General features: G+C 35.8%; 3 protein-coding genes across 5 annotated transcripts; 2 read left to right on the top strand and 1 right to left on the bottom strand.

Annotated features, from left to right (window-relative positions):
• The first annotated feature begins 243 nt into the window (after nt 1-243).
• LOC104713788 (protein root UVB sensitive 4) lies at nt 244-2,854 on the top strand. Of its 3 annotated transcripts, none has more exons than XM_010430992.2 (10): nt 244-840; nt 919-1,065; nt 1,153-1,299; nt 1,401-1,463; nt 1,550-1,626; nt 1,711-1,816; nt 1,903-2,005; nt 2,096-2,250; nt 2,334-2,399; nt 2,491-2,854. In XM_010430992.2, the coding sequence occupies exons 1-10, from the start codon at nt 382-384 to the stop codon at nt 2,719-2,721; spliced, it is 1,554 nt and encodes a 517-aa protein (XP_010429294.2). In that variant the 5' UTR covers nt 244-381; the 3' UTR covers nt 2,722-2,854. The 3 variants fall into 3 exon arrangements, 1 of the variants encoding a protein (XP_010429294.2); XR_015566878.1 differs by having other exon boundaries at nt 280-840; nt 1,153-1,304; nt 1,908-2,005; XR_015566877.1 differs by having other exon boundaries at nt 284-840; nt 1,908-2,005.
• Nucleotides 2,699-6,613, bottom strand: LOC104713789 (extra-large guanine nucleotide-binding protein 1). The gene is made up of 8 exons (XM_010430993.3): nt 5,169-6,613; nt 4,942-5,079; nt 4,742-4,846; nt 4,459-4,647; nt 4,180-4,372; nt 3,819-4,057; nt 3,539-3,702; nt 2,699-3,449 (listed from the first exon to the last, which is right to left on the bottom strand). Exons 1-8 carry the CDS (start codon nt 6,273-6,275, stop codon nt 2,885-2,887), a joined length of 2,700 nt encoding a protein of 899 aa, XP_010429295.1. The 5' UTR covers nt 6,276-6,613; the 3' UTR covers nt 2,699-2,884.
• Nucleotides 6,614-13,162: 6,549 nt separating this feature from the next.
• LOC104713787 (wall-associated receptor kinase-like 14) lies at nt 13,163-16,244 on the top strand. The gene is made up of 4 exons (XM_010430991.2): nt 13,163-13,527; nt 13,770-14,534; nt 14,615-14,686; nt 14,776-16,244. The coding sequence occupies exons 2-4, from the start codon at nt 13,799-13,801 to the stop codon at nt 16,035-16,037; spliced, it is 2,070 nt and encodes a 689-aa protein (XP_010429293.2). The 5' UTR covers nt 13,163-13,527; nt 13,770-13,798; the 3' UTR covers nt 16,038-16,244.
• Nucleotides 16,245-18,422: the final 2,178 nt, after the last annotated feature.

Genomic DNA, 18,422 nt, shown 5'->3' with positions numbered 1-18,422 from the left:
TATATATTTTTTAATTATACAATTATATTTTAAAATTTTTAATGAAGTGGAACCAATAAAAATTGTCAATGGCCTACTACTGTAATTAAATGTGGCCCAAAAAAGAATATGATCAATCCAATAATCACTCAAAAGTTCTGTAGCAATACATGAGAGGATAATGTAGTATTGTATTTAACATTTAGTAAAGAAAATGTATACTGTAATAACGAGGTTGTATGTACCATCACACAAAGTTGAAATGAGTTTTCCCCACAAAAAAAGTGTATAAGGCCCATATCGAGCCCAATACGTTAGAATCGTTCCCACTCACAGAACAGAACCGACGAAGAAGAAGAAGAAAAAGAAGCAAAACCTTCCCTAAAACCCTAAGAAACTCTGATGCACTCATCGAATCAAAGCTCTCGTCTTTTTCTAAACCCATGTAAATCAACGCTAACCCAATACCCAATCTTCAATTTCCCCAAATTTGCTTCAAGAAAACTCGTCAACTCTCTGAGAACTTCCATCGATTACAAGCAAGACGAAGAAGAAGAACTCGTAGTAGTTCCCAGTAACACAACTCGTCGTCTTCCAATCACAATCAAAACCTCTGGCAAAGTTTCTAGGTACTTCATCAAAGGTGATTCCTTGGAGTTACTGCTATGTGTTGATGAAGAAGATGGTTCTGATGACGATGGCCGCCTCGACGATGGGTTCTTGAAACTGATAAGACTTTCATCTTCAGCTGCAAAAGATTTTTTCATACCGAAACAAGTCAGTGAGAATTACATAAGTTATGTGAAATGGAAGTTTTTGCACAGAGTTTTCAGCTCTGCTTTGCAAGTTCTTGCCACTCAGGTAACTTATTGAACATATACTTCTACTAGACTTTGAATTTGTTGCACTGTCATGAACTTGAGTCATGTGTTGCTGCAGGCCATGTTTAGAGCCATAGGGATTGGACAATCTCGGTCACTTGCTCCATCTGCTGCTTTTAATTGGATATTGAAAGATGGGCTTGGACGGTTAAGTAGATGTTTATACACTGCTAGTCTTGCTTCTGCTTTTGATACTAATTTGAAGGTATAATAACTTTTGTGGGGTTATCTTCATCAAATTGTAGTTCTTGAACCATTTGTTACTTATACTCTTTTTGTTTTTTTGTCAAAGAGAGTTCGGTTCTCGACATCTGTACTCTTTAGTCTTAGCATTGGAGTTGAGTTAATGACTCCAGTATTCCCAAAGTACTTCCTTTTGCTAGCTTCTATTGCCAACATTGCTAAACAGATTAGCCTGTCGTGCTACTTAGCAACCGGTGTAAGGTTTCATGTTTTTTTTATTTTTGTTACCTGTGACTTTTAAGTGTTTTTATATGTTTAGTGTTTTGGTTTTGACAACCGATGTATCGTTATGTGTAGTCAGCTGTACATCGAAGCTTTGCTGTAGCGGATAACCTCGGTGAAGTCTCTGCAAAGGCGCAGGTTTCGTTTAGGGAAACATACTTGAGTTTTGTATCATTTCTATCACATTACACATACATGACCTGATTTGATTTGTGACATTTCAGATTCAAACCGTGTGTTTTGATAACCTTGGTCTCTTACTGGCTGTTCTTCTAAATATGCTATTTCAAAACAACCAAAGGTTAGATGATCATGATTCTAGTAAAGTTTCAGTTATTTCATTAGTGAGATCGTTCTAGAATGTACTGACTTGCTAATGTGCTAGATTGCAGGCAAGTCTACCTTTTGTTCTATATCCAATTTTCTCCACATTTGATCTCCTTGGCATTTATAAAGGGCTTAAACACATCAATCTGCAAACATTAACCAAGGTAGCTTTTATAACCTCGTTGATGAGAGACCCAAACAATGGAGAATAATTCCTGTTATAAGTTTAATTTTTCCTTTTTCTTATCAGAATAGGCTTGAAATAATTCTGGAAAGATGGATTGAATTCAGGCAAGTACCTTCCCCTGCCGAAGTGAGTGAAGAGGAAGGAATTGACCTTTTAGGGAGCAGAGGTGAAAAACAAAAAACAAAAACCTCTAAAGGCTCTTAAGATGGTGTATTAATAAGCTGAATTGTTTCAAATATTATTTATATTTTTGTAGGTAGCAAAAGGGTTTGGCCCATCAGAATTGGATGCTTAGATCCAAAGGCTCAGATTCCTGCACAATCAATGATGGCAATGCAATCACTGTCCAGTGATGATGGCTACTTCATAACCATTGAACTTTCCTCTCAAGGTTTCAGAAGAATACCAAAAGTGAGTTTTATATATGCTAACTTGTAAGTTCTCAGATCCCCACGATTCTCTAGTTTGATCTTCGCCATTTGTAAAATGTTTAGTTGGGAATTGTCATTTGCTTGCGTGAAGGAGCCAACAGTGTGGACATTATCACGAGTTTGTTACAGGTAAAGGACTCTACTAAGTTTCATCAATTTTATTTTAGTATAAATTCATATACATCTTGATCTGATTACACTTTCTGGTTGGTATGTTCAGACATGTTACATCCGTAAATCCCTTGGAAACAATAGAATCAAGAGAAGAGACACATCTTCAGACTTGACGCCACAGGATTGGTCCTTACTCACAGGAGAGAGTAAGCTTGCTGCACGAGATGATTTTATCACACTGAACAAACAAATGCAAGAACAAGGTTGGATTGTGAAGAACGTCTTGTTGAGTGCAGAAGAGCAAGTTAGATACATTTTCGACAAAACTCAATTGTAACATAAAGGATAAAGATCAGTTAAATTGTAACTGTTTATAGTACACAGAGATTTGTCTGTAAATTGAAGCGTGAGTGAGTACTTTGTTAAAACCCTACGTGGCAATCTATACACAAGAAAGTAGTTACCATTTACATTAGACTCCTTTGTAGAACGTGAAAATATCAATTTGAGAAGGAACTCGGCTCAGTGCTGTACATAGAGTAGTCACTCAAGCAGATGTTCGTTCTCTCCTCGCTCCATTTCAGAATCTCCATAGCAAACTTGAGCGATGAATCAACACTGTTCGGGTCCAAACTCTTGCTCGAAGAAACAAACAGCTTTTTCCCAGTCAAGGAAGAGTAAAACCGCTTGAACTGAACCGCCATGTAGTGGAACGCAAGCTGGCCCAAAGTGGGGTTACCGTTGTTGGAACCACGGTGACGACTGACCACGGGATTGAAGTCTTGGAACCACTCGCAGCGTGACAAAGGAACTCGTTCCAATTTTTCTTCCAAGAGATCGTACTTGTTGAGTATCAAGAGGAAGTCCATGTGCTCAAAGATGGGATGAGTGATAATGCTTTCAAAGAGCTTTTTGGTGAGTAGCATCTTGTTGGTTCCATCTTCTGAACACTGGTCGTAGTCACTCATGGAAACAACAAACACAACCATCCCCACATCTTCAAACATATCAATCCACTTGCAGTTTTCACCGAGGCCTCTCGAGGGTACTCTTATTAACTGGTACCTGAAAAAAACACAATAAAATGTCTTCAAACATGTTCGAACTAACTTGAATGTTACAAACACACAAAAAGGGGATCAGATAATACTTACCTGAGCAAAGAATCATTGTGATCGGACGGATCAAGATTCTCTTCAGATGCAGTCTGTGGAAATGAGAAATCGAGACAAGCTAGACCACTGGACGAAGTGACTCCTTCAGCATATAATATATCCAAATCCGATGGCTCGTAGTCTGGTGTCAATACGTCAATAGCCTGAAGAACGTGAAAACAGCTTCTTAGGAAACTAATAAACTCATAGTTCCACTTCCCAGTAACCAAATATCCAACGGAATATTGAGTGCAAAAGAAATAGTGAAACACTTATTTACCCGTTCCAAAAAGTAACTAGCGACACTGGGAAGGAGTCCTAGCTCACTTCTTCGCTTGTATGTAGCTTGGATCGCTGCATCCCTCCATAACTCTTCAACCAGTGGGGCATACTCACGAGAAGCTGCAGGGAAAATGACCCCAAGATTTCCAGCAGCCATAGTCTTCAATAGCCAATCAGAAAATGCTTTAAGCCTTGGGCCAATGGAGTACACAGTTTTGTTGTTGCTTTTAGCCTCTCCTGCTCATAACATAAACCAAGTTAAGACTCAAATGGGTAACATATATAAATTCATGATTGTCCATAACAAATTTCAGGTCCTGCCACTAAGCAAAAAAAGTAGGAGTGTGAAATCTATTCACCTTCATCCGCAGCAGCAGGAATATCTTCAATGACACACTGCTTCATACTCTGGACAGCAAGAGCTTCTTCTTCGAACCGCTCCCGGCCCTCAAGAAGCATACCGAGATAACCATACACATTGGTCTGGATAATAACCTTTATATTTTCACGCTCATCTTCCAAGAATGGTACGTCCTTATAAAGGATCTTTGCCTGAACGATAAAGTCATTCAGTTATATTGTAGATTTTGGGGCATAAGCTAATAAGCAGTGCGACATATAACAAACAGATATGATACCTGCTTGAATATCGTGCTAGTTCCAGAACCTCTGTTTCCAACCAACAGAATCTTTTGCAAAGTCCTATGCTCAAGATGGTCCAGAATGCTTCTGCTATTTGCGCTATGAAGTTGTTCCCCAGAAGCATTCGCAGTAGATTTGGATGGAACAGGAAGTGACAATACAGCACAAAGTAACTTCGTCCCAGCCTGAAAAGCAGCACAAGTTCGTAAACTTCAATCAAATAGGAATACACAAATTCAAGACTCAATGGAAAATAGATTTTTATGCAAAACAACGAACCTTGCCCCATATGTATCCCTTGGTATTCTTCTGTCCTTCTTCTTGATACGATCCATCCTCGTTAACCCAAAAATGAGGGTTACCCGCACATTGAACTCCTGCCAACTGTAATACAGAAATAAACAAGTTAAATCATCAACGAACGACATCCAAAATCTCTTTAAATCAAGAATTGTATAATCCAAAAATTGTTTCAAAACCTGCAGCATTCGTAGCTCTACTTTCGTAATCTCGCGGCCGTTAATGAAAACTTGAGTGTTTCCGTTGCTAGCTTCCGGACTAATCGGACCTCCAACATTCAGATGGGGACTAATTATCTGATAAGGCTTCTCTCCTTCCTGTGGAATCCCAACACAATACATATAAACGTTTTTGACACACTCTAAGACACAAAACTCAAAAAAGGACAGTAAATATTATTATTCACCTTTCCCCAAAGTCCAGACACTTTATCATACCAATAGTCACCAGGTTTCAGCTTCTTCGGAGGGTTAGAGCAAGTCTGAAGTGTAACCAGCTCTTCAGGGTAAAGAGGCTGTCCATTAACAAACACATACTCAGCCGGTAACTGATTAGCTTCACAAAACCTCTCAGTCTTCATAATCTGTTTAACTTCCAAATCATTAAGCAGCCTCTTAAGCATCCTAGAACATTTCCCTAAACTCCCTCGCTTCGATTCATCAATAGGAAACCCGATACAAGTAACGCATTTCCTACCTTCAGGCATAGAACCCATAGCTCGAAGCACGCAGCTGCTACAATACTTTGCATCACAAACAAGACAAACTTCCTTGTCAGTAAACCGGCTTCCTTTAAAACACCGATAACAAGAACCTTTCTTCCCTTTGGTTTGAGGCTGTTTCTTAACAGGGATAACACGAATCCTCTTCTGGTGGTTATTACTAGAAGAATCCTCTTCTTCAAATCCATCATCAGAAGCAATACCTAAGAAAGTAACAACTGGTTGCTTCTTACCAGTTTCACTAACACAATCCCCAGTAACACGAGAAGATGGATAGTCCATACTCATAACCGAATCATTAGATTCCCAATCAGGTACCACCAAAGCATTCGAGGATTCATTCAAATCTAAGCTCTCTTCTTTCACTGAACCACTACTAACCCTAGACTGATCAAAACTACTACCATCACCATCCCCACAACCTTCTTCTTCGTCTTCCTCTTCAATCACAGAAGTAGGAGAAACAGTGACGGAATCAGAAACCAATCCAAGGTCACTAGATCCTCCACCACAGTTAGCTATAATAACAGAGGTAGGAGAAACCGAATCTCTAAGAAAATTCTTGCTATTGTTATTATTATTATCAAGAGGCAAAATCGGTTGAATCACAGGGAAAGACATGTCGTCGGAGATACAAACCGGAGAAACAACGGCGGCGACGGGGATTTTCTCGACGTTAATTGGAACAGCGCAAGGTATGTTGTATGATAATGGTGGACCATCGTATTCTTCAGCGAATAAACAACAATCATCAACTACTTCTTTCGTCATCTTCTTCTTCTTCAATGGCATTTTTCAATTTCTAACCCTAAGGATTTTTTTTTTGCTTCAGAAATAAGCAAATTGTAATAGGTAAGAAAAAAAAAATTAAACAAGAATCATATTTTTTTTTTTTTAGGGTTCGTTGTTGAGCTTCTTCACACAAGTGGGAGAAAGAGAGAGAGAGAGAGAGAGAGAGAGAGGAGAATGGAGAAGAAGAAAGTGTGATTGAGAAAAAGATGAAGAAACCACCACTACTACTAAGCTAGCTGGAATCTTGTGCGATAATTTTCTTTTTTTTTTTTTTTTTTTTTTTTTTTCTTTATGGAATTTTATTTTCTTAAGATCGAGGGGGGGATGAAAAAAAAAAACGTGGGACCCAGGTTTTAGAGACAAAACCGAAATTGTCTTATTCGACGTCGTTACGAGATCGGAATTTGAGCTGTCTGATCACGTGGGATCCATGAACAGTGATTTTTATTTAAAAAATAAACTTTTTCACTTCTTTTTCTTTGATTCGTTGCGAAATTTACGGTAATTTTTTTTTCTTTTTTAGGATATTAGTTGATTTTTTTTGAGTTTTACCTTCTATTTATTGGGCTTTAGTAAATCTTCAGATTTGAGATTTATGTAAGCCCATCAACGAATAATAAAGTTACCCCTTGGGCCCATTACTTAGCTACGGGGACGTTCTCTATCTCACTAGTCAGCGGGAACTTATTTTTTTTGTATTGAAACTTCGATAGAACATGTTCTTTTGTTAGCGACTGCGATTGTGCAAACGACAGTGGATGTAGGAGCTGTAAAAAAAACGACAATAAAGGACATTAATCAAGGTGACGCTGAAAAATATGGAGTTGCCACTAGAAAAAGTTCAGGCGTAATACATCGACGGAGGGATCGTTACAATAACTAGCGATTATAAAATTAATACATGTTTTCATGTCCAAAACTATCAGCGACTGACTTTTTGAAAAACTGTGTTGTTTGTCAGTTTTTCCTACTTTAGTTTCCAGTCACAGTCGTTGGGATAGTGATCAACAAAAGAACATGGCCTACGTTCTGGAAAAAAAGAATCTTCGAGAGAGAATCGTCGCGCGTGGCCAACACTCGCGTCGATTTTTTCTCCCAAATTCTTTCTTCTTCTGACCACAACCTCTTGCACCGTCGATGGGGGTTCTCCGTCGATTCCGGCAACAAAGAGAGCCCCAAGGCCCATGGTTCTTCATCCGTAAACTGCAGCATCAACAAAGTAAAGCTTCAGATCGAAATCAAGGGAGCAGCGGAAAGGAGAAGCTTCCGCGACATACCGACGGTAAAGAGCTCTATCGGCGGTGATGCGACGTGGAGTAGAAGAGGGAGATTCACGGCAAGGATCGAGAGAGGTAGGTGGTTAGATCCGAAGACTAGAGATTCTGGAGGCTTTTCACGGTCGTTGTTCGATGGGGGAGGTCGTCTCCGGCTAGGAGGAGCTAAGCCACCGTCGAAGGTTCTCAGATCTACTCCCTACCGCCTGTCTTCTCTCACATATGAGCCTGAATCTCGTCGACATGCAAAGCTCGGATCTCTTCTTCCTCCTCAAAGCTGCTCTACGGTGGCGGGATGGCAACGGATCTTGGATCACCATCTCCGTTTGACTCGTGTCGCCCAGGCTCACCGGAGGTCCTAATCCGATGAGCATCCGCAATCTCATGGGCGGCGGCTCAACCTGTGTTCTACAGTTTGGGATTATGGTTACAGATGACCGGTTTGATTTCGGTTCGTCATTAATTAAACCCGAGTCAATTTTAATTTTTGGTTTTACTTGGTTTGTTGTCTGTGGTTTAGGCCCTAAGGGGATATTGTAAATGGGCATAAATCCGGAAATAGCCCATTTATCTATAATATTGAATACCCTTTAACAAAAAAAACAAAAAAAGAACATGGCCTACGTTGGATTGTTGATGATTGTATAATAACAGTGATTAACCACTTGAGAGTGAATCAAGTTAAGTTCATGCATGTGTTTCATTGACAATTCATTTTTCTCTTCTCGGGCACCTTTCTAAGTTTGCCTTCTAATGACAAAGGTTTTTAATAGTCTTTTAACGCTCAAGATAGAATGAGACAATATGAATGGACGGAGAAATTGGTTTGACGAGAGGAAAAATGATGTTGATTTTCTAGGTTCAATTGAGAAGTGATTGGAAGTCTATGGCAAGATTAAGAGAGTGAGAAATCGGATTTTCGAAATCTAGTTGGAGCTCTATGGTAGACGGGGATCATATCCCGCATCAAGAGAAAAATGAGGAGAGGGTGAAACTCCTACATCCCAAGTTCGAGCCTCCTTTCTGCTGTTAACAACATCTTGTTAGGATGTCTGTCAGTTGGGCTTCGGTCCAGTTACTTTATCTAGTAGTCAAAAATACAAGCGGTCTGACTATCCCGAACATCCTTTATATATTAATAGAGAAGCATTCTCATCAAAAAGCTGAGATGTCGCACTCACAGAGCTTCTGTACCTTTTTAATAAATGCTTTCACTTCTCATTAAGTCATTATTATTTACATAAAGATGTCATTAAAATATATGAGGCTATGTTTTTTTCTTTTAGTTTTTAAAAATGAAAGATTTAATCAACTAATAAAATCCAAAAATATATTTAATTATCACTTCGATAACCTATTTGATTATTAAAGTAAATTGCATTTCCAAAAAAATAGAAACCATTTATTTAATTTTTTGAAATGCTAAAGATTCTCCTATTTTGTAAAAGTCTGATGACTATTCAATTATATTTAAAAAAATTAATTGAATAAATTATCACAATAATTATAAAAGTAAATTACATACCACAAAAAATTTAAACTTATTCATCTATTTAACTTTTTGAAATGCAAAACTTATTCTCCAGTTTAAAAAAATCCTATAACTATTCAAGTATATTTAAAATTAATTATCACAATATAATCTTAAAAATAAATAACATTTCACAAACAATCTTATAACTATTCACCAATTTAAATTTTTGAAAAGCAAAACATTTTTCTCCTATTTAAAAAATCCAATAAATATTTAAATATATGTGACTCAACAATCTTAACATGGTATCCATGTTATTAAATTTTTTGAAAACCCTAAACAATCATGTTTCCCTATAAGTTTTCACCAGAACTACACTTTTTGATTGTTTACCACTTTTTTTTTACACTTAGGATTAGTTTAAATTAAATCAATTAGTCTAAAACTATTTCTTTATCTATTAAATGGCATAGTGATGTAGATAACCATGTGAACGAATTTGATTTTAGAAACACAAAAATACATCAAAATTTTCTCCATTATGCGGAAATTTTTTTTCACATTTAAATATTTCATTGGTGAAACGTATTTTTACACAAAATAAATGCAAACTTGAATAAACAAACAAAAGAAACTTTACTTACAGATTTTATTTATACAAACAAATCTTAAATCTCAAACAATAATATTATTCATAATATTTATTTGATCGATATCCCGCACTATGTGCGGGTTGATACCTAGTTAGTTGGAAAATATTCAAAAATTAGACAGTGTGGTAGCACTTACCACACTTTGTTGTTTAAAATCCAAAAATTAGAAAATTGTTATTTCGACGAATTTCTGAAAACCACAAAGTTTCCGACCAAAGTTTGTCACTAATTTCCTATTTTTATTTGGTCGAATATATTTTTGTTAGAAATTTGTTAGAAATCAGTCAGAAAATGGTTGAAATTTTTTCGACCACCGGATTGGTCAGAAATGGTGGTCGGAAATTATACTATTTTCTTGTAGTGTATAGAATAATCGATATAAACTAAAAGTCCAGATGATCATCTCTCTCCTTAATTATTTTTAAGTCCCAAAGTATACGAGTTTGATATGTTTAAGATTCTCACGATAAAACAATTTTAGTTTCTCTTTTCTCAAGACACTCGAAATCAAATCAGTAACTGAAGAACACTAATATGTATCGTACTCTCGAAATAGAAAAGTAGGAAAGGATAAGGAAGAACATTGTGGTGTGTGTTGACTGCTGAGAATGAAACCCAAGACTCAAGAAGAGGCACTTGATCCCTTCTTAGGGGAGGAGAAATATTCCACCATTAATTCCTTCCTAGGTTCGGTAGACATGTCAGTGATGTCACATGTACGCTTAAATTTTTTTAAACTTCCGAAAGTGGAACACTTGATAACTCTGTCAAGCTTATGATCTTGTCATTCCGATAAACGTGTTTACCATAACAATCCATAAAATATGGTTAAGGCTTCTAACACTATAGTCAGTGGGCAGAAACAACCAAAACTTGACACATTGATAATTCCCCCTAACTTCCGCATGAGAACATTGAGAATAAATCAAGTGTTGAAAAGTATTATATATCGGGACAAAAACAAAAATCTCCAATCTTAATCATTGAGTTCTGGTCTTTCCTCTCATCACCGGAATTCAAGCCAATTATTATTAATCATTCCCCCCAAATTTCCTTTAAAGTCAAGAAAAGAAAATATATCATTGAGCTTTTGGGTCTACAAAACTGATTACTTGGTAATTATCTGCCCTTTTTCATACTCATATGATAATTCAATATTGTTGGGATTGCTAAAGACAAAACTATCTATCACAACAATTAATAGAAGTCTTTTTACCGGGGAATATCAAGGCTTTTGCATTCTTATCGTTTGAAGAGTTCACAGCAACCATGATAGGAAATGTAGTAGAATGATTTAAAAAGTGTTTCTCAATAAATGTTGATTGATTGACAAAAATAAAAATGCTCCTTCATATGTTCGTCCAATTAAGGTCATGGTATATGTCGGTTTTGGATTTGAGTTACGTGCACACACTTTCAAACTCATGATTTACATCAAGGTCACATTTCATAATGAATCAATTCGAATAGAAAAATTTGTAAAACAAAATTAACGTTACCGTATTAAAACATGTACGTGTATACGAAGGCACGTATTTATAACTTATGATATTCTTGAGAAAGATAATAGAAGTCAATGGGTGCAAGTAAAGAGGACTTTTACGTCATTTAGAAAATGGATTACCCCACCGCACACGGCACGTAATTGTCGATAACGAACAAGGCTCGTGACCGGACGGTGACTCGAGCCCGAGAGTCGACATCCAGGAACTGACAAAATACTATTAACCCTTTCCTTTTGTTTTCTCCTTTTATCGTACGTAAACGTGAACCAACGATAACACGTTCACACTAAATCTATATTTTTCTCTTTAGTTTTCTGTTTTAAAATTGCTTATGTCATCTTCACCATATGGTTCATAAATTTGCTTATGTAATAAATTGTTTCTGTGAAGTTTTGTATTTAGCTCGATACAGTTGTAATATAGATTGTTTAATAAAAGTTTTTAGAAGGAACAAAAAAAATCGAATTTATAAAATCTCTTTTTCTCTTTTAATTGATGTATATACTAGAGTTGTAATTAGTGTAAACTCAATGTATATGCATGAAAACAAAATCTTTAGCATGTTAAGCCAAGAATTTCTAGCTTCTAGAAATGAAATGTTGAGAAATAAACCAAGAAAACTAGAGATTACTTAAATGAGAAAAAGATTATCTGATTCATACTTCTCATCTGTCTTGGATTGGATAAGGATGAGCTTACCAAATAGAAAGAAGATTGTGAAATTAGTATCTTGTCGGTAATTGAATGTTTGTGTACACATGAAGACATGTTTATCAATCTCTAGTTGGATATATTTAGCAAAAACATGAGATAATGCTCAAAAATTTTGATCCATCCATTTGATATCCGGTTATACTGATTCTTCAAAAAGTAGTTTTGTCTTTGTTAGGACAAGAAGCACAAAAGACCAAATTTGGTTAGATAACACAAATGACGCAGTTCGAGCGGTTCAACAACTATTGTACGTAACTACTCTGTTTGCTTATTAGAGTCTTAAATATAACTTTTGCCCAAAAAAAAAAAATAATAAGAGTCTTAAACCAATATACTGTACTAAAGATATTGTTTCACTTTAAAAAGAAAAATTGTTAAACAAATATTGTTCGTCCATATATGAAGGTGTATATATAGATGAATAACGGAAAAAAAAATGGAGTTAAAAATGAATTGAATACTATTTAGTTCATTATTTTGTACTCAATTTTTATTTAAAAATTCACAATTTTTATTATTTATGGTTTGTCTAATTTTTTCAAAATTTTTAGTCAAATGAGTTAAATCTCTTTTAAACTTTGGTCTAAAAAAACCTTTTTTGGTACAAAAACCATCATAATACAACCATGAAAACAAATTAAATGATAAAATAATATGTACATAATTTTAATGATGACTTTTAGGATATATCTCTTTAATGAATTTGATAAGAGTAGAAGTGACCAACCTTTTCAATTGAAAGTCTTACAAGCTAACAAATATAATCGGTCACATTCCTCCTTTAATACATGCGTAACCGTAATCAACTATCATCGTTTTGATAAAACTCTAAAATACAAGAAGGTATTTTGACTTTTTTTTAAAAAAGTTTAAACATCAGCCATTAATTTGTCATAATTTTTTGTTGAACTGAATAAATCTCATCATTATAAGAAAAATTAGATATCTTTCCAAAAATGTTACATAATTTGGATTCTTAGCATAAATTTCTCAAATTTAAAACGTATAACAGTAATGAGATATAAAAGATTAAATTTGTATACAGATGATAGATAAATTACAACACTGAATTTACATCATTATCCAATTTTCTTTCCAATCAACATATTATTTTTTAAAAACCAATTTTGGGCTACTTGACCAATTGACCCCCAAAAAAAAAGAAAAGGCATAATTATTCGATTCAATAAAAGTGTGTATTTCAATAATAATAAAACCAAAACGACTTTTTGAGCATATTGTTATGCTGTCCACTCACACACGCATCAACAAAAAAATAAAATAAAAGTAAGCTCAAACCCGGTCAAAGATATCCCAAGTTGCTCGTTGACCACTTAAGGGTAAATTCGTCATTTCAATTCTCTTCCCACGCATTTTCCCAAGGGCTTTTTCGTCTTTAAAAACAAATAGACATCCACTAGGCGCACGTATCTTCTTCTTCTTCTTCCGTCTTTAATTACTCCCCGTGATTGTTATTATTTCCGCGATTAGGTGAAACAAATCCACCGGAAAAATATATTCCGATCATAACTTCATCGTCGGAGAGAAACTGATATAATTTTCGAAGCTTCTTTTGTATTCTAGAATAATCAAATCGTAAGAAGATGAATAGAAACCTCACAGAACAAGAAGGTATTTTGACTTTTTTTTTTTTTTTTTTTTTTTAAAGTTTAAACATAAGCCATTAATGGAGGAATCAGTTTCTCTCTCTCTCTCTCTCTCTGTATTTACTTTATTGTGTATACAGTTGGGAAGCTTTGAGAGCTTTTAATAGCTTTCAACTAATTCCAACTGGTTTCTTCGAGGTCTTAGGGTTTTAGCTTCACTACAGAATTGAATTGAATCCCATGGGGTCTCGTTTTATGTTTTTTCAGAACGTTGAGATCCGATTATTCAATCAACGATGATGATTTCTCATAGATTGGATTTGATTTTGGTGATCATAATCGTAATCGGAGGAACCTCCGCTGCTAATTTCACCGAACCTTGTAACGGGAGATGCGGTAGATTGAGTCTGCCTTATCCTTTTGGGTTTACTCCTGGTTGTGGCATCAAATTCAATTGCTCTGCGGCGGGGAACGCAGAGATCGGAGGCTTTTCCGTTCAAAACGTGACGGAGAACAGTATATTCGTCAGCCTCCCACACAATTGTACTCGTAAGATCGAAGATATGACTCCGCTATTCAGCGAGCAATTCGCGCCGACGGTGGAGAACAGTTTCTTAATGGAGGAGTGTAACAAGACAACCGACGGATGCTCCATCAAGCAGAAGTTTTTGGAGGATGTGCTGAAACTGGAAAGCTGTGATTCCACTGGAAACATTAGCTGTTTCTCTTTAGATAGTAACTCGAGTTCGAAAAAGTTTTTTTTCGGTATGAATGAATTGAGGAACAGTACTTGTAGTTTGTTGTTCTCTTCCATAGCTTTCGAGTCTGTAGGTTTGAATGAGGGTATAGCGTTAGAGTTTGAGCGAGTTAGGTTAGGTTGGTGGCTTAACGGAGACTGCAAAAACAAAAACAGTCCTTGCGCTGCAAACGCCAATTGTACTCACGTTGACACTCCTGATGGGAAGGCTGGATACCGTTGCTCGTGTGACGAAGGTTACCACGGAGATGGATATACCAATCTTTGCCAGAGAGGTTAGTCAATCTGAGATTAAGTAGTGAGAGCACAAAGGTTTATTTTTTTTGCTAATTGGTTTCTTCTATACTCTTTGCAGTACTACCGGAGTGCCGCGGTTCAAAGCTGGTTTGGAGACATTGTAGATCGAAGCTTTTTACTATTGTAGGAGGTAACGGTCGCTTTAGTGTTTGTGACATTTTTAAGTTTTTGTACTTTATGGATGTTTGACTAGGTTTATTATTCATTTGCTATATTTAGGAACTATTGGTGGAGCATCTTTGCTAGTTGGCTTGGCTCTTTTGTACTTTTGTAAACGGAGACGGTCTACTCCCTTGAGAAGCCATTTGAGCGCAAAGCGTCTTTTGTCTGAAGCTGCGGGTAACTCAAGTGTTGCTTTTTTCCCTTACAAGGAAATCGAGAAAGCGACAGATGGGTTTTCTGAAAAGCAGAAGCTAGGAATAGGTGCATATGGTACGGTCTATAGAGGAAAGCTCCAAAATGATGAATGGGTTGCTATCAAAAGACTCAGACACAGAGATTCAGAAAGTCTTGACCAAGTCATGAATGAGATCAAGCTTCTTTCCTCAGTGAGTCATCCGAATCTTGTCCGTCTCTTAGGATGCTGTATTGAGCAAGGCGATCCGGTTCTCGTTTATGAGTACATGCCAAATGGAACTCTGTCGGAACATTTACAAAGAGATAGAGGGACTGGTCTTCCATGGACCCTGCGCCTCACTGTTGCCACTCAAACAGCTAAAGCTATCGCTTATCTCCACTCTGAAATGAATCCACCGATTTATCACCGTGACATCAAATCTACCAATATCCTTCTTGATTATGATTTCAACTCCAAAGTTGCGGATTTCGGACTCTCTAGACTGGGAATGACTGAAACTTCCCACATATCAACGGCTCCTCAAGGGACTCCTGGTTATCTTGACCCGCAGTATCATCAATGCTTCCATCTTTCTGATAAGAGCGACGTCTACAGCTTCGGTGTAGTCCTTGCCGAGATTATAACAGGATTGAAAGTTGTTGATTTCACTCGTCCACATACTGAAATCAACCTAGCAGCTCTTGCTGTTGACAAAATCGGATCAGGTTGTATCGATGAGATTATTGACCCGATTCTTGACCTGGAGCTCGACGCATGGACTCTCTCATCGATACACACCGTGGCTGAGCTCACATTTCGATGCTTAGCTTTCCACAGTGACATGAGACCGACTATGACTGAAGTAGCAGACGAGCTCGAACAGATAAGGCTCAGCGGTTGGATCCCGAACATGAGCTTGGATTCACCGAACGGTTCTCTCCGGTCATCTGATCAGGGAAGCGAAAGATCGACTAAAAAACCATCAACAGGAAGTAGAAGAGTCATTATCCCTCAGAAACAACCCGAATCCCTAGCTTCCGTTGAAGAGATTAACGATAGCTCACCTGTGTCAGTTCAAGATCCTTGGTTAAGTGCACAGAGCTCACCTTCGACAAATACATTATTGGGTAACATTCCCAGGTGATAATGAAGATCTAAAAAACACTTTTACCACACTTTCTTGTTTATAAATATAAGTCCCTCTACGTGTAGCTTTTACATCATTCAGTGTTGATAATGATAAGTAGAGATATTAACAATGAAGAAAACAGGGTTTATGCATGAGTTATATAATGTAAACGATCTTGAAACAAGATCTTTCAAGCAGGTACCACATAAAGTTTATTAAAAATCTTCTGATCTAAGGTATCTTACATATCGCTACCGTAAACAAATTAGTGGTTATATTATAAAACAGATTAATTTAATTTAAATTGTTCTGATTGAATTTGAGATAGGATTCGAACGCGTTTTTAGCTATTAGTGTCTTCATGAGTTGCTAACTAACACGGAAACTAACACGGAAACTAACACGGAAACTAATACTACATGGAAATCCATTCATTTTTTTTCTTCTTTTTATAATGTCCCAATTATAAAATAAGCTTGTCCCTAAAACAAGAAAGTTTATAGCATGAATTAGTTAGCCAACCACCATTATTAGTCTATCTATAGTCTACAGTCTACACCTATGTGGAGTAGGAATCAACTACAAAAAAAAAAAAAAAAAAAAAAAAGGATTTTGATATTATCGTTATTTGTCTTAAGTCATTAGTAGAGTCGATTTGGCCTTAGAGTCAACAAATTAGACCAAAAACGTAATGTTACTCTTATTCGATAAACTTTACTCATCAAAAACATTCCCGGAAATTAGGAATAAAAATGACCTAGCTTATTTAGAAACATGTGATAACATATGTTATTGATAGCAAGATTGTAAGTTTATAACACCTTAAATCGAAATTCAGATTTAATATTTAGCTCATCATCTTCATCGGTTGGTTCCCGATTTTTTTTTTTCTGTTGTGAGCTCAATTTTTGTTTCTTTCCAGCGCTAACGGTTTTATTGTTGTAATGTAACAAACACAACAAAACTGAACTGAACGTCATGCAGCATTGGATGTTGGGCCTCGGAAATCAGTATGACAATTTACTTACTGTATCCTGTATGCATTTTGAAGCCTAACAAAGTAAGTAGAAATTACTATTCGGTTTACATTATACTATACCCGGCCGATTTAAACTTTGTAAACCTTTTTTTTTTTGTACTCACTTAATTTTTTTTGTTTTTTTTTTTTATCTTGTAATGAGATATTTATTGTGACTAGTCAATACCAATTGTTTGAGTCTTAACTCTTAGAATTTCCATCAAATAAAAAATAAGAAGTTTGTTGATAACTTGTAAAGAAACTAAAGTAACTCAAAAAGTGGCAATAATTGCATTATTTATTTGTACCGTATGATGATTTATCTTATGGATATAGATAGGTACCCGATTTTGATATTAGGTACAATTTCTTAAAAATATTAGATATCGTTTATCAATCCATCACGGCACCAAAAAGTCTATATTCCACTATCATTTCGCTGAGGTAACTTTTTTTTGCTGACATTTATCAAAATCTTTTTAGAAAACAGTAATAATTAAACAGCATGTTGGCCCAAAAGCTACGATAAATATTCTCTATCAATCAATATATATATATATATATATATTGCTTAAGATACATTAAAAATAATATTCGAAGGCAACTAAACAGTGTTTAGTTGATGTAAAACACTACTTATGTAAGGGCAATAGTAGACATTAGAAACACACAAAAAAATTGTTGGAAATTCTAAGAGTTTGTCAACACAATCGAAGATAAACGTGATTTTCCCAAATATACCTTATGTAAGGGCCATAGTAGACATTAGAAACACAAAGCAAAAAGATATTAAACCAAAACGAAGAGAACAAAATCTTAAACTAAGAACAAGAGAAAACAAACCTTAAGAATTACACTAATACATTGCTAATGTTATTTATAAAAGATGTGTACGGCCAACCCAAAAATTACATCTTCCTTGTCGAACCAATCTTTCAAAACCAAAAAACAAAAACTTTACCAAAAAGAAAGATCACTAAATGTACCTCAAACATGCTTCCGGATATGAGGACGAAAACTGATGTGCCTAAACTACACTAGCTCTAGATATATAGTCCATTTACTAATCCCTTGAAGATATTAGAGAATTAAGAGAAAATATTACTATTTTTTTTTAAGTAATGACTAATGACGCGAAATCGGTTCCATTTTTGAAATTGATTTTCATGCTTCTTTCTTAAATTTGATTTATTTTGATCTTTTATAATCTGGCTTAAAGACGACAATAGAGCCCAATAAATCCTACCTAACCTACTATACCTTTGAACGGTACCTACATTTATAAGACTTTTCTCTGTGTTTTCTTTTTATAATCTTCTCATAAACTTTAAGAAATTATTAGATATATTTTTTTACTCGAGTTAGATATTTAATTTATATGC

The sequence above is a fragment of the Camelina sativa genome, chromosome 9 (assembly GCF_030686135.1).
Source record: "Camelina sativa cultivar CO46 ecotype springtype chromosome 9, ASM3068613v1".
Lineage (NCBI taxonomy): Eukaryota > Viridiplantae > Streptophyta > Magnoliopsida > Brassicales > Brassicaceae > Camelina > Camelina sativa.
This window is presented reverse-complemented; position numbering and strand designations above follow the sequence as displayed.

Bases quoted from the DNA above. Each gene is read 5' to 3' on its own strand.
- LOC104713789 (XM_010430993.3), bottom strand. From the start codon at position 6,275: ATGCCATTGAAGAAGAAGAAGATGACGAAAGAAGTAGTTGATGATTGT. The intron at 5,080-5,168 runs GTGAATAATAAT...GGGATTCCACAG, and splicing joins TGTCTGGACTTTGGGGAAAG to GAAGGAGAGAAGCCTTATCA. The intron at 3,703-3,818 runs GTAAATAAGTGT...CACGTTCTTCAG, and splicing joins CTAGTTACTTTTTGGAACGG to GCTATTGACGTATTGACACC.
- LOC104713787 (XM_010430991.2), top strand. From the start codon at position 13,799: ATGATGATTTCTCATAGATTGGATTTGATTTTGGTGATCATAATCGTA. The intron at 14,535-14,614 runs GTTAGTCAATCT...TACTCTTTGCAG, and splicing joins TACCAATCTTTGCCAGAGAG to TACTACCGGAGTGCCGCGGT. The intron at 14,687-14,775 runs GTAACGGTCGCT...TGCTATATTTAG, and splicing joins GCTTTTTACTATTGTAGGAG to GAACTATTGGTGGAGCATCT.
- LOC104713788 (XM_010430992.2), top strand. From the start codon at position 382: ATGCACTCATCGAATCAAAGCTCTCGTCTTTTTCTAAACCCATGTAAA. The intron at 841-918 runs GTAACTTATTGA...GTGTTGCTGCAG, and splicing joins TGCAAGTTCTTGCCACTCAG to GCCATGTTTAGAGCCATAGG. The intron at 1,627-1,710 runs GTTAGATGATCA...CTAATGTGCTAG, and splicing joins CTATTTCAAAACAACCAAAG to ATTGCAGGCAAGTCTACCTT.